This window comes from Ixodes scapularis, unplaced genomic scaffold (assembly GCF_016920785.2).
Source record: "Ixodes scapularis isolate PalLabHiFi unplaced genomic scaffold, ASM1692078v2 PGA_scaffold11__112_contigs__length_91849675, whole genome shotgun sequence".
NCBI classification, from domain to species: Eukaryota; Metazoa; Arthropoda; class Arachnida; order Ixodida; family Ixodidae; genus Ixodes; species Ixodes scapularis.
Window position 1 is genome coordinate 55,358,049 of NW_024609837.1, and position 14,183 is coordinate 55,372,231.

The window sequence follows — 14,183 nt, forward strand, 5'->3', positions numbered from 1 at the left end:
AACACGCGATGACGAAACAGCAAAGGGCACCCCTTCATTGGTGAAGGTGGGGGGGGGGGGGGAAACAAAAGCACCTGGGCACGTTTAGGTTGTAAACAAACGCGCGAGGTGCGCAAAGGAGCAGACGAACTTGAACGCCCGATAAGAGAAACTCCGTCTTTCACTCACCCTGTTGAAGCCAGACTTGAGGAGTGGGATGATGGCTGCTTCCTCCTTTTCGGCCAACCTGGGTACGGAGGGTGCAGAGTGTTAGGGCCACGTCACACCATGGGCCCAGGCAAACCGTGCAACAACAGACACTGCTCTCAGACCTGCCAAGTGCACCTGGTGTGCGAGCCTCCCTCACATTTTAAATGCCGCTCTATCTTGAAATGTGAAAATAAGTCAAACGTGTCAAGACAAGGACACAATACCCCTTATTATTACCACCATTAAAACGGAAGCACACTGGGAATGACGATGCATATTTTTGTATATGTTCTATTTTTTGAACAGTTTGCTTTTGGCACGCAAAAACACACAAATAAAATTACGTTTTTCTTTATTTAGGTATTCTCACAGTGGATTGCACCTTTCTGTTTCTTGTGGCTAGCTGCAGGTCAATGGACTCTGCTCAGAAACTATAGTAAGCTGTTTGCACAGTCAGCTTTGCGGCTTCAGGTGAAGGAGGGAGCACACCCTTCAGAAAGTCAAATGTGTCATAGCAGCCTCTGTCCATTTACGAAGCTCCCTGTGAATGAAACAACTTGCAACGACAGCCATGTTTTGCGCATCGCTAGACAGGGTCCAGCACCCCTTGATTCGGAGTTGTGACCGGTAGCTGCGAAAAGTTAATCTAACACGTCCACGCCGCCCACACCTTACTCTACTCCCCTGTAAAAAATGGCTAATGTGCATTCACCCTTTCCTTGTTTAACCGAGAGCAGCTCTTCACGCTGACAACAGGCTCAGGCTCACGCGGTTGGAATCAACGGTCACAACAGCGCTGCTATTATACCTGCAGGTGTGCACTTCTTCATTGCATCTGTAATCATATGCACCTCCGTTCTGTTTAGAGAGCTCCTTCAATGTCTTCAGGGGGCTACCGTCTGTTTTTATTTTTTGGGCCGCGGTAGACACTGCTCATACATCAAACGAAAGACAGTCGGGAGACACTGTCTGAAGAGTGTTTCTTCCTTGTATGACTGACACACTGGCCAAACAAAATTGACTGCAGACACGTTTAAAGCTTCGAACATGTTTCAGGCATGTCTGCTGCATATACTTCTGTCATCATGTCTGCAGCAAGTTTTCGTATGAAGTACGAGCAGTGTGAGTCTGGCTCCAGGACCTTCTTGCTTTCCCGACTCCCTGGTCAGCAAGAGTCGTCACAGGAGAGCGTGACGTAAAAATACCGTAAAAGAATACTTCGTGTTTCTTAGCTATCGAGGGAAGGACCCTGTGTCGCTCACCACCCTCAATCCGAGGATAGTCTTTTTCATTGTCTCTTCCTTCAGTAGTATATTCTCAACATCAACTAATGGGAAATTTTTGCGCTACATCTAGCGAGGAATTTTTTCCGCTAAATTTAGTGGGGAATTTTTTCCGCTAAATTTATCGGGGACATTTTTCCGCTAAATTTAGCGGAAAAATTCTTCCTCCACCTCCCTCGTCACGTCACATGTGACGTCAATAAGGGAAACGTCCCATAATGCAACGCGCGGTTACGCCTACGGCGACGGCGACGGTCGTTTTAGCTCTAAAAGTCGTTTTAGAGCTGAGCTCTAAAACGACTTTGTAAAGCAATTTTTGCGAGCTTGGAAATTGTTTATATATCTTGGGTGCGAAGCTCTAGTGTTAGTTCTGGTGGAAAAGCTAAATATGTAGTCTGCATTGATTGGAAGGCTGCCCGTAATGATCTGAAAGAGGGTTTTTAACCTGTCAATTCTTGCGCGGTAGGAAAGAGGGTCAGGTCTGTTCGTTCCATTAATGATGTCAGCGAATCGTACCGTCTAATTTATTAAAGATAGATCTCAGCGCATTTATTTGCACAATTTCCAATTTATTTATATTGATGGCAGTGTAGGGGTCGCAGACAACGTGTGCATATTCCAGTATGGTCTTAATTAAGGTTTTATATACGAGAAAACTTAACTTTAAGGGTTGCGAATTTGAGTGATCGTTTTAGTAGCCAAAGTTTGTATGCAGCTTTTTGGAATAACAGAAGCAATCTGGGGGAGTTCCAAACCAAGTTATTCATAATAGTAACTCCCAGATACTTGCAACCTAGGAAACGCTGCTAACTGGAGGTCTGTGTACGCTGTAACTAAAAAGGTAAGGGAATTTCTTTGGTGTTATCGGCATAGTGACACACTTGGAGGGGTTCAAATTCGTCTGCCAAGTCGTGCACCTGCTGGTGACCTTGGAGAGGCACATGTTTTGTTTATACTGGTCATCAGGGGAATCAATGATACTGTATAGAACACAATCGTTAGCAAACGATTGGACGTTAACATCGATATATTAACATAACGCATTGATAAACAGTAAAAACAATAGCGGTGAAAGACTAAAACCTTGCGGTACACCGGATGTGACATTGGATCTATTTTTAACATTGTATAAAGCTTTTGTAACAGTTTACTATGCGAGGCAACGTAACAAGCATTGACAAAATCTAGAAAAACAACATCCACCTGTTTGTTTTTATTGAGTGCGGGAGAAAATCATGAACTGTATGTAAAAGTTGTTTCGTTGTCGAGTAGCCCTCTCTAAATCCGTGTTCGTGCGGACTTAGTATTTGATGCTGGTCTAGAAAGCTAGTGATGTGTTTCCCAGTTAAATGTTGGAGTAATTTACAACATTGGGATGTTACCGGAATAGGACGATACTTTACAAATCGTACGTAAGGGATGAGATGTTGTTAATAGTACTGAATATAAGGAAGAAACAAGGGACAGAGAACAACGACAAACGAAAACTTCCACATCGGCTTCTTTGCCCTTTTTGTGAATTGGCTGAATTCTAGCTATTCTCCAGTCACTTGGTAAGTCTGCATTGAGAAATTGATACCTTTCCGCCTATGTCTTACGGTACTGAAATTTAGTATGCTTAATTTTACCTTTGTGTTCCGTAACAAGATGCTTGATGGTTAGACGGTTGGTTTGAGTGCGTCCCTTTGCAAGCTTTCCTTAATTTATTTATTTTTCTGCCTAACTGTTTGATCTCTCAGGTGATACAAGGGCTTGGTTTGCCTGGTTTTATAATCCTTTTAGGTACAAAACGGTTAAAATATTCTACAATAACCTTGAATTTACTCCAATTAGATTTGTATTTGGACTACAGGAGAGCGAAACGAACTCCTCGTAATGTTTTCCTAGAATGTCAAGGATATAGTTACATTCTGCCTTTTCAAAATCAAATACGTTTTGTTTACTTTCCGGTTTGTACTGGACCCGTTCGAATGAAAGCGCAAGAAGTACGCTTTTGTGATCGCTTAGCTCCTCTTCAATAAAAACCTTAGATGAATTTGAAAGTTCACTGCTAACAAAAATTAAATCAAGGATTGATCCCGATTCCCCCTGAATTCTCGTGGTAGATAAAATGAGCTGATCTATGCAAATATAAATACAACATCTATTAGACACTCAAACCTTCCACGGCCCGGCGATCTTGCCGACAGGCGTTTAGATTTTCAAAACGCCATATGACATTTCTGCCTCATTTAAAACGGGCTTTTCGTACTGTCCAGCATGGGATTAGAATCACAGGATTAAAAACCAATCGTTTTTAAAATTCCACCACTTTTGGTGGACCGTCCCCCTGTCGTAGACTTTGTTCCAGGATTCCTTGGTAGAAAGGTTGTGGAGATAAATGTTGCCATTAGGAAGGCCCGGGGGAAAATAATAACGGTTTATTACTCTCAAAACTAATCAAATTACTTTTGTGATTACCACCTAATAAAGGTAATCAACTAATTACAAAACTGCTCTAAAAATTAATCGATTACAAAGTATTTCAATCAATTGTATTGAGTACCGCACAAATGTCGCCAACTGCGACCACAAAGAAAACTGCTCGCGAACAAGCAGCAAAGGTTGCTCGAGCATGTTGGCGACCTGTGTTGGTTGTCCGTTTGCCCAGTGGGGACCGTGTCGTCAGGGGCTTCCGGACGCACTCAGCGCGTCACTTCGTCGTAGAGGCTACTCACCCTTTCTTTACGACTGCCACGATGCACGAGAACTGGCTACCCCTGAAGCCTCGCAGGGTCCTGAAACCGAAATGAGCGCGTTAGCCGATACGCGGTTTGTACGCTGCAGGGTTTAACAACTGGTAGTATCAACACCAACTAGAAAGACAAGGCCTGCGCGTTGCGTTATCGTTCGTAGCCCGCTCCAAGCGGCCAACACGCTCAAGCTCGACGAGAGTACTCCGGAAAGCGGCAGACTACGACAGAAGCGTCTTGGCTGTACGACAGGCTCTGGACGGCGCTAGCATAAAGTAGGCGGCGCTGCGTGGGTCCATTAGTGATGACGTGGGGAGGGAGGGAGGCTGCAGGCCTTGTCTGCTAGGTTGTATTGGGGGTGTACGCCACCACGCTGTTTACAAACAAGCCCTCGTTTGCCCAAAACGGGTACAGAAACCAGATTTGCGTGAGATCAAGAGTCTGCGTATCCACAGTCCCGACAGCAGCGCCACCACATGCACCTCCCACGACGAGCGGTATTCTCTTGACAGCCTTTGACTGTCAAAACCGGTTCCCATTCAGTTACGCCGCCCAAACTAAATTTCCACCTGGTTTCCATATGCCACCTCTTTTTGGTATAATAAGTGTTGTGTCAAGTTACGGTCATGTCCAAGCACCTGTGTGCCGAAAATCGGCACCTCGCACAACCAGGTTATTACGCAACAGCTGAACGCAAAAGCCTTTGACGGCCAAACCGTGTGTTGGCCAACAACTTGGTTTTCTCGGTTTTGGAACCACCTTTCGTAAAGTTGTTTCAATTGGAAGTACAGTTCACTAGTTCCTTCCTACCTGTAAAGTCTACACCTCCCACGACATATGGTATTCTCTTGACAGCCCTTTCACGGTCAAAACCACTTCCCATTCACTCACGCCGCCCCGAACCAAATTTCCACCTGGTTTCCGTGTGCCACCTATTTTTGGTATAACAAGTGTTGTGTCAAGTTACGGTCATGTCCAAGAACCTGTGTGCCAAATCTACGCTTCACACAGCCCAGTTATAACACAACATTTTGAGTTGAATATTGGATATCCCGTACAGCTTTATTCTTTCGTTCGTCCGAAACATAACTTTCACACCTGCTGTCTTAATGAAACTTGGCACACTTAATGCACAAACGTACTGAACATCTCACTCGCCTCCAAATATCACCGTCCAAGCAGTCCTACTGTTCTAGCGACGAGTGAAACAAATTTTCTACCGAGACAGTGATGAACACACTTTTCTTTAGTGAACATCTTACTCGCCTCCAAATATCATCGTCCCAGCAGTCCTACGCTCACAGCGACGAGCGAAACAAAATTTTCACTGAGAGCAATTATGGGGGTGGCTATCTTGCTTTTCGGAAAATTGCTCAATTGCTTTGCTCTTTCGACCGCAACTAGAGAAATCACCACTATTAACGATTCAAACTCAATATATATAAAAAGTGCAGAAAAGCTAGATGACCTTCTTCTGCCCATGCAACGTCACCCTCAACGTTTAGGCTCAAAAAGCAAAAGTTCCGTTCGTGCGCGCTTCCGCCGTCACAGCTTGGCATGCGAAAAGGCGCCGCAGGCTGCTGAACGTGCCTCACTGTCGAACGCCAGCTCCTCCGCTAGCGGCGCTACACGCGTTTTTCCAAGAGCCGCCTATAGTACCCGCACGGGGCGCATAGACGCAGTCTTGTACCCATTAGCGAAAAAAAAAAAAGAAGAATAAAACATGCTTAGGCTGCAGGCGACCGGGTGTATATTGGACCCCCCGAGACTGGAAGGACAGGGTGCAAACGGTAAAAGGACCAAAAAGAAAGGGACGGGCAGGGTTTCCCGAGCTCAGATGTAAAATTTATTTCAACCATGATATATTTAGAGTTCCCAAAGTCGTCGTTGCCACAAACGGAAGTGACCTTCCTTTCGTTTTAACGTAAAGTTACCTTCACGTTTAAAAAAAAAAAGAGTAATTGATTAAAATTACTTATTCTCTAGTTGCGGCATTTTTCACAAATCTCTCTCGACTTCTCTTACATAGAGGTAGCACTTATATCTGTTTTTTGTTTGTAAACATAAAGTTTGGAGTATTTTATTCATGGCATCTGAGGATGCTGATTTTTTTTATGACCTTCACCAGCTCGCCTGCACGCTTACTATTGTTTCGGGTCCTGGTGTTTTACAAACGTGATAATATTATTCCATAAGACTGTGATGGCGCAGGCGAGCAGGTGTAGATTTACAATTTCCTTAAACCGCCTGAGACTGGGTGGAGAGCTGGAAGCATCAAAAGTGGAAGGGACAACAACAGAAAGACAGAAGGCGTCGTCTCGAACTCAGCTAAACAGTTTATTTAGTAACACTTCCATATATACCAAAACCTCAGACGTCGGCAAACATTTACTGCATTACAAAAAAAAAAAAAAAAAAACTTCAGGTCCAAAGCCCAACAAACGTCATGACCTATTTTCGGATTTGTCATCGTCCAAGTATACACGCAAACGCTCTTGCCTTATCTGCTCCTGTATACACATAGAACCCCCTGCCGCTTTTTGAAACCCTGACCGAGCATGCTAAACAGACGGACAATAAACATTCTTGTTTGCAAAAAAAAAAAAAAAATGCTTATTTAGAAAGTTTACTTTTAAAGCGAAAAAACCCACACACATTAACTAACCACGTTACACAGGCAAAAAGGACTTGGAAGTAGGACCCAGAACCATCGACGCCTGACTTATGCAGTTGCCTATTCGCGTCTCTCTCTCACCCTACGATGGACTAAAGGTTACAGCCACAGGTCGCCAGGTTCAATCACGTTATACGTTAAACTATGGCATGCTTAACATTGATTAGGGGTGGAAGAATAATGCTCCGAATCAAAAAGTGCTGCATCATTTCTGTAGCTTCGAAACTGCAAAGAGCCTGTATTGTGGCTTTCTTTGTGATGTAAAATTGGTGAGTCACTCAGTGCTATTCAATTCGAACCACTGTCCGCCCATCCCCATTAAACGCGGGCATCGACACGTGCATTGAAGCCAAATAACAGGCGATTTCTAAGTGGCTCGTGATTGGATCTGGTGGTCCGTAGCTTTTGCCTTTAGTCCATCGTACGGTGGGACGAAGTATAGCTCGTTGCTCGCCCTCCCGCGGCGGAAACGGGGAGCGCTCTAATGAGGGTCCCCCGATTCTCCTGTTCAGAGGGCATGGCTCGCGAAATGTCATTTCCGAACGCAAACAACACTCTTCACTAGCTGTTCCAACGTAGTTCTGCAGCCGGTATGGGAATGCACCTTACTAGAGAGTTTTAGTATTGCGTATAAAAGCAAACGAAAGAGCTGTGCGTTTACGGTAGAGTTGCGTGCCCCACGTTGCGCGTGCGCCTCATCGCCATGCGTCAATCCAAAACCGCAAGTTTGAGCTCCACGCACGGGCTAGCGGAAACACACAGCGCTTGCGTTCGCTCTTATACGCAATACTAAAACTCACAACTGTTTCACCGGCTTCCAACGTTACCGCAAAGTGCTGCAGTGAGCAGACGTGCAAGCAGGTAGGCGTTCCTTCGAACTGGCAAGGGTGAAATTTGCAAAACCACGGCGCGTAAAAATAAAAGTAACTGAATGTTATAAAAAAAAAAAAAAATCGGTAATTAAAAAAAATATATATATATATTCTTTTTTTATTATTTTTTTATTTTGAAGCGTTTGGTCTGGAAGGATTTTGGCGGCAACTTTGTAACTCTTGCCGATTGTCAGAAGTCGCGACTTTGATAGCAAAATATGCTTTACCCACAACTAATGTTATTTTACATGGATTTCTAAAATTAGCGAGAATGTTTTGATTGATTTTAAACTATTTTTATTTCATAACTCGGTAATTAAAAATGCTGCATTTGGCACCAGTGATGATAATTAGCACACTTTTGATTGCCATACTTGTTCGCACGTTCGAAATTAGATCATAAGCAACACATCATATTAGAGTTTGAAAAATGGCGTATTAAAATATCTTAATTTTAATATTATTATTATTAATACAAACCACGGCAATTTATGCCACAAATTAACTCCACGATAACAAAAATACGCCTTTTAACCATAAAAGTCTTTCCAAAAAGGTAAAATTTTTTGGTTTTCTTTTTAGTATATGGAAAACTCCGACATCGTTATCAAGATAGACAAACATCCAAACACTGGAAGCAATATTAAGTGCTATGCGCCACGCGTTGCTATAAAAAACACACAAACTTCAGCTGTCTGACTCGGTTCTGTCTTTGGGCTGTTGTAGTGGGAATAGTGTTTATTAATTTATACGTTTTCTGGACATATTGTAAAAATTAGATTTATTCTGTTAGTCTTGTGCTAGGAATGATGTTAAAGCAATTAATCATCTAAATGCGCAAAACCAATTAAAAGGCCCGAAGTTCATTAATTCACGTGACAATAATCTGAGCCAGAAAAGGCAGCAAGAACGCGAAAATATCAGCACTGATTTTTTCAACAACTACAATATTATATATTACCTCTAAGGTGTATAAAGAACCCTATCCTTAACGGGACACTGAAATCTAAAAAAAAAAAAAAATTAAAGTGCCTGAATCGAACACCTATGTCACAAAAAAAAGTTTCCACGAACGACTTCTTTAACTAAATAATTACAACGTGAGACATTGAAAGAATTTGAAATGAAGACCTATATTGAAAGATTAAATCCAAAATAAAGGTTAGTTTCGGTTTCGCTCCAGGATTAAAACGTGCCTCCTGGAGTAAGTATTACGCTAATTTTTGTTTTCAGAATAAAGAAGTGACCTGCGCTCATAACACCCTGGCTTCCTCGTATTACCAGAAATAATTTCTGTCGCTCAGTGAAGCCAGCACACTAGACAGGCTCAGCGGGAGCACGCATCTCCGACCCTCACTATAACCGCCATTTTGGAAAACGAGTGGCGCCACCTATAGTTAATTGGGGTCACGAATAGAATCAATCCTAACCGTCTCTTTCACTTCCCTTTTGTCATGGTTCACCTCTCTGCACACGACTTCTTTTCCCGACCACTCTGCCGTGCAGTTGTTACACTCTTGTACATGTTTTGCTATATGTGTCTGACACTCTACTACCGTTGACTGAAGATACTGCTCCAAAATTGTGAAAACAAATTGTCAATCGAGATGGCTTTGGCATCTCGGTTGACAATATTTTGACAATCTTGGAGCAGTATCTTCAGTCAACGGTAGTAGAGTATCAAGGAAGTAAATATGTGCAGTAAGAAGGGGTTAGCACAGGTTCGTCAGTGGCACCGATTTTGACAGAAATCTACCTTAACTTTTTAGATTGCGCTGTGGATAATGAACTGAAGGCAATTCCCTCATACATTTGTATAGTTAGGCGTTATGTCGATGATTTCCTGGACTGCTGTTAAGAGGGGAGCTGGAGGGAAGGTAGAAAAGTTATTTAGGTCATCTGCCCCGGAACTGAAGTTAACTTTAGAAGAGCCGAAAAGTTATGTTCCTTCAGTTTTTGGATCTGAGAATTCATGTTGGCAAGGGTTTATTTCGGGAATATAGTAAGGATATCCGAAGTCAGTCCTTCCAAAAAAAAAGCTGCCATTCTAAGGGTGTAAAGGCGGGAGTCGTTAAGTCGTTAGTCAAGAATGCTTTAGACAGGTCGTGCGTACGTTACATAGCGAAGGCAGTGAAGGGGTAGTGGGAAATTTTGGGGAGTGCGGGTAACGGGGAAGGTTTTTAGAAAGAGGCACGTGACTCTAATGACCGAAAAAAAGGAAAAGGGAGGAGAGAAATTGAAGGCAAGGTACGCGGTACTACCATGTAGTTTCGCACAATGTGAAAAGTTGTGCGAAAAAGTTTGGAGTCCATGTAGTATTCAGCACAGACTTCAAGTTAGGTAATCTCACTCCCTTCCTAAAAAAGAGAAAGGGGTGCCAGAAGGCCCATCGGGAGGAATCGGTGCCGTGTGAAAATGGGGTAGTGTACGAGATACCGTGAGAGTGTGGATTCAAACACGTTGGGCAAACCTCGAGATCTGTGAATGACAGAATAACAGAGCATAAGAGAAACGTAAAGATTAAAGTGGCCCATTCACAATAGCAAAACATGTGCAAGAGTGCAACAACTGCACGGCAGAGTGGTCGGGAACAGAGGTCGAGTGGAGAGAGGGGAACGATGCCAAAAGGGTAGTGATAGAGACGGTTAGGGTTGATTCTATAGGCAACTGCATAAGTCAGTCATCGCTGGTTGTGGGTCCCACTTCCAAGTCCTTTTTGCGTATGTAACGTGGTTGGTTGATGTGTGTAGGTTTTTTCGCTTTGAAAATAAACTCTCTAAATAATTTTTTTTTTTGCAAACAAGGTTGTTCATTGGTCGTCTGTTTAGCATGTTTGGTCAGGGTTTTAAAAACTGTTAGTTTTTTTAATGCACGTAGAAGCTTGGTCTGCCGTCTGATAAGGCAAGGGCACACGTGTGGTTGTACTTGGACGATGACAAATCCAGGAAATTGTTCATGTTGGGCTTTGGACCTGAAGTTTTTTTGTTTTTTTTTAATGCGGTGATTGGTTAGGGACGTTTGAGGCTCTAGTATATATGGAAGTGTTACTAAATAAACTGTTCAGCTGAGTTTGAGACGACGCCTTCTGTCTTTCTGTTCTTGTTCTTTCCACTTTTGGTTCTTCTAGTTCTCTACCAAGTTTCAGGTGGTTCTAAAATATGGTAATGTTATTTCGTTTTTTTAATGCTCGCTCCGTCCGGGACCGGGCCAGGTCCCGGTCGACTGATAGAATAGTGAAAAAATTCGCAGCACTTGCTCGGACACCAAGTTAGGCCGAAAGCAAGAAGTGTAGCCTTGACAAGAACCCACGGTCAAAAAACGGGCGATCTTTTGTTCGGGTCTGTCTAAAAACGGGTGAGCTTTTGTCCGGTGAGCTTTTGTCCGGTGAGCTTCTGTCCGCTGAGCTTCTGTCCGGTGAGCTTTTGCCCGGTTACCCTTGAGAAGACCCCATAACGTAGCTAGGCCGAGCAGCGCGGAATGAGTTTGGCAGATCCGGCAGCTGCCATTTTTGAAGCGCCGGATGTTGCGGAAAGTTTGAAAGCGTGCCATGCTTTAATAAAAGATACAGTAAATTTGAAGGAGAGAGAGAAAGAAAAAGCACGTCCCACCTGCACAACGCGATGGGGTCGACGCAGGTCTTGCTGCGCGCGTCTATGAACACCAGGTGGGGCTGCACGTTGAGGTAGCTCTCGACCGCCTCGTCCATGGAACACGCCAGGCGGTACTCGTAGTGCATCTTGTCCGAGGCCCACTTGAGCGCATTGTACTGGGCGTCTTCCTTGACGAACACGAACAGAACCTGCGCAGAGGCAAGCAGTGAATAATCCGCACCCCGTATAGACACCACCTAAAATGGGCGATGTCACGATTTTCATAAAAATGGATCAGTACCACTGAGGAGTAATTATTGACTCTCAATACCTACGGAACACGCGTTGGGATTTCTTTCCACGCCATGGCCGTTTGCAGAAAAAGAAATGATAAACAAACGAGCAGTGTTCACCACTTCAACTTGCATGGAACCGCAAGAAACGGCCATGTAATCTGGTGCCGCCAATATTCGTCATAGTCATGCGCTTAATTGCGCTATATGCATTTTACTAAAGCATCTCAAACATGTCACCATGAACGGTTGTCTGAAAAGTTTCAATGTCTGTATTTTGTGATAAGATGTTTTGACATCCCATCACAAAATGATGAGATGTTCTGACATCATCATCGTCATGAAATCAATTTTATTTGCTGTCACGTGGTAAAATAACATGTCAACAAGGGACTGGGACAAATAGCTGTTTAACCGCAACCTGACGAAGGTCCTGGCCCTCCAGCAGTGCGTAAGAACATTTGAAAGTGTACAAGAATAACAGAAGTGAAGGGGAAAAAAGCTCTACATGTGAAGCATATCCGTGAAAGCTTAGATGAACATTCTCCCTAGTACCTGCCCACAAATATAAAATGGTATATATATCAAAGGTTTGTACGGTACGGTTGATTAGGTATTAGGGAGTTTTAGGGAACCGTTTGTGCACATTCGATAGTGTACGATGGGCCCTCCGGTACGAACTGCGGATATGGAAGACATCTGTGGAAGCGTATGCGGAGTTGGTACCGGAGGGCTCATCGTACCGCATAGAATGTGCAAAAATGGTTCCCTAAAACTCCCTAATAGCACACGCAAACACACGAACTGCACCAAAAAGCAAACAATTCTAAAGTCGACAAAAACAATTCGGTAAAGAAATATAAGATTTTTATAGAACGTGTTTAGGACACAAACTTCACAAAATGAAGTCCCCAAAATTTAACGCAAAAATAATTTCACGTAATTTGAAATTTAAATTTATCGTAAGAACCTAAATTGGTGTGAGAAAAATTAATTTCTATGATAAATTCAGCGAACTAACTTGAATAGGTTATAAGGTTACATAATTATGTTCCAATTCAATTTCTCCGCTAAATTAAAGGGGTCGTGCAGCGATAGTTGCTTAAAATCTCACTTTACACGAGTTTACTGGCACAAGTGGGGCAAAAGTACTCGCACGCAACGACACTGACCGACCAACTCCTTTTCTTGCGGTGTAATTTCAAGGACAAAAGCGAGCGTTTTCTTTCAATCTCTCCTTCGCAAAACTCGATGGCATAGCTCGGGGGTCGCAGTGACGATAATTGAATGCTGCTTATATATTGAAAACGAGAATTGCGTGAGCACTTGATGTGGGCTCGTGACAATCAATAGCTCGACAAGCATTCGGGTAGTGGCCCGTGTTCAATCGCTGCAATGACGACGTTAGCCGAGCCCTAACAATCTCTAGAACTCAAAGCGTGTCCAGTGCTTTGCCAGCCCCAGCGCGTGGCTATGATCAACATTGACGGCATATAATCGTCTTCAGATTACGTGGCCGCTTGTTCTGGCTGCGAGTTGAAGGAGTGAACGCCGCTCGTTTTTCTTTATTTCTTTTGTCTGACGCTTCTATCGCGTATGGTAAAAAACGAACGCGTGTCTCATTGGTCATTAACGCCAGCAATACGTTCTAAACGTTATTTGCGCAAAGTAAAAAAAAAAAAAATCGTTGCAACGCTCCTTTAAGCAAGAAAACCTGGACTATAGAACACCAACGTATTTTACTAACTAAACTTAGCGGGAAACGCTTTCCGCTATATATTGAGCTTTTCTAATAAAATAAGGCAAACATATCACCAACACGATTGCTTTAAAATGTGAAAAGCATAAGAAAGTTCACTTCAGCTTTGCCATAGGTATTAAGCCCCTTAAATATATGTGTACAATTTATAATATACCTCATATAGACGTCGATTCCCGTTAAAAGACATGTCACATAATCGGTTCAAGAAGATTATACAGCCCAGCTGCACCAAATGACTGTGGAGAAGCCACATAACAATATCCTGGGAGTTAATTTTTTCGTTGTGTCTAAAGGTACGTCTAAAGGTACGTCGGACAGACCCCCGGATCGAGGAGTTTCAAGGTAGTCGGACGTATCTGAAACGGGATGTCTAAAGATACGTCGGGCATATTGTAAGCACCCCGATTCTGTACAAGGAATTCAAGATCGGAGACATGCGATGTCTGCTCTCGATCAAGGCTGAGCGTACGAAACGTCGCTTGTTTCCTTTCCCCTTCTGTTTGCATGTGTTAACCGCACTTTTAGTTTTGTGCCCACCTTTACGTGCCGGCAGCACACTAGCTTTCGGTCCCTAGCACTCGGTTTCGTCATCAGTTGGTAGATGGCGACACACAACGGCACTTGCGCTATCGCGCAGGCACGTTAGAATATAGGCATAAGTAAGGCATCGTGTGTTCTGTTTTTGTTTCGTCGATGTTCCTTCGACTTCGTCGATGTTCCTTCGACTTCGTCGTCTGACTTGCAAACATGCCTCTTTTTTTATTTTTTACGTGGTTCAGGTTATTTGT

General features: G+C 43.4%; 1 protein-coding gene across 1 annotated transcript in view; it reads right to left on the bottom strand.

The window, feature by feature from the left end:
• Positions 1-14,183, bottom strand: part of LOC8041586 (high affinity cAMP-specific and IBMX-insensitive 3',5'-cyclic phosphodiesterase 8B) — a 450,039-nt gene that overhangs the window by 61,597 nt on the left and 374,259 nt on the right. The window contains exons 3-5 of the mRNA XM_042288919.1: positions 11,359-11,549; positions 4,190-4,249; positions 169-226 (exon numbers count right to left, since the gene is read on the bottom strand). Coding sequence (XP_042144853.1) covers positions 169-226; positions 4,190-4,249; positions 11,359-11,549 — 309 coding nt within the window. The remainder of the gene's footprint in view (positions 1-168; positions 227-4,189; positions 4,250-11,358; positions 11,550-14,183) is intronic.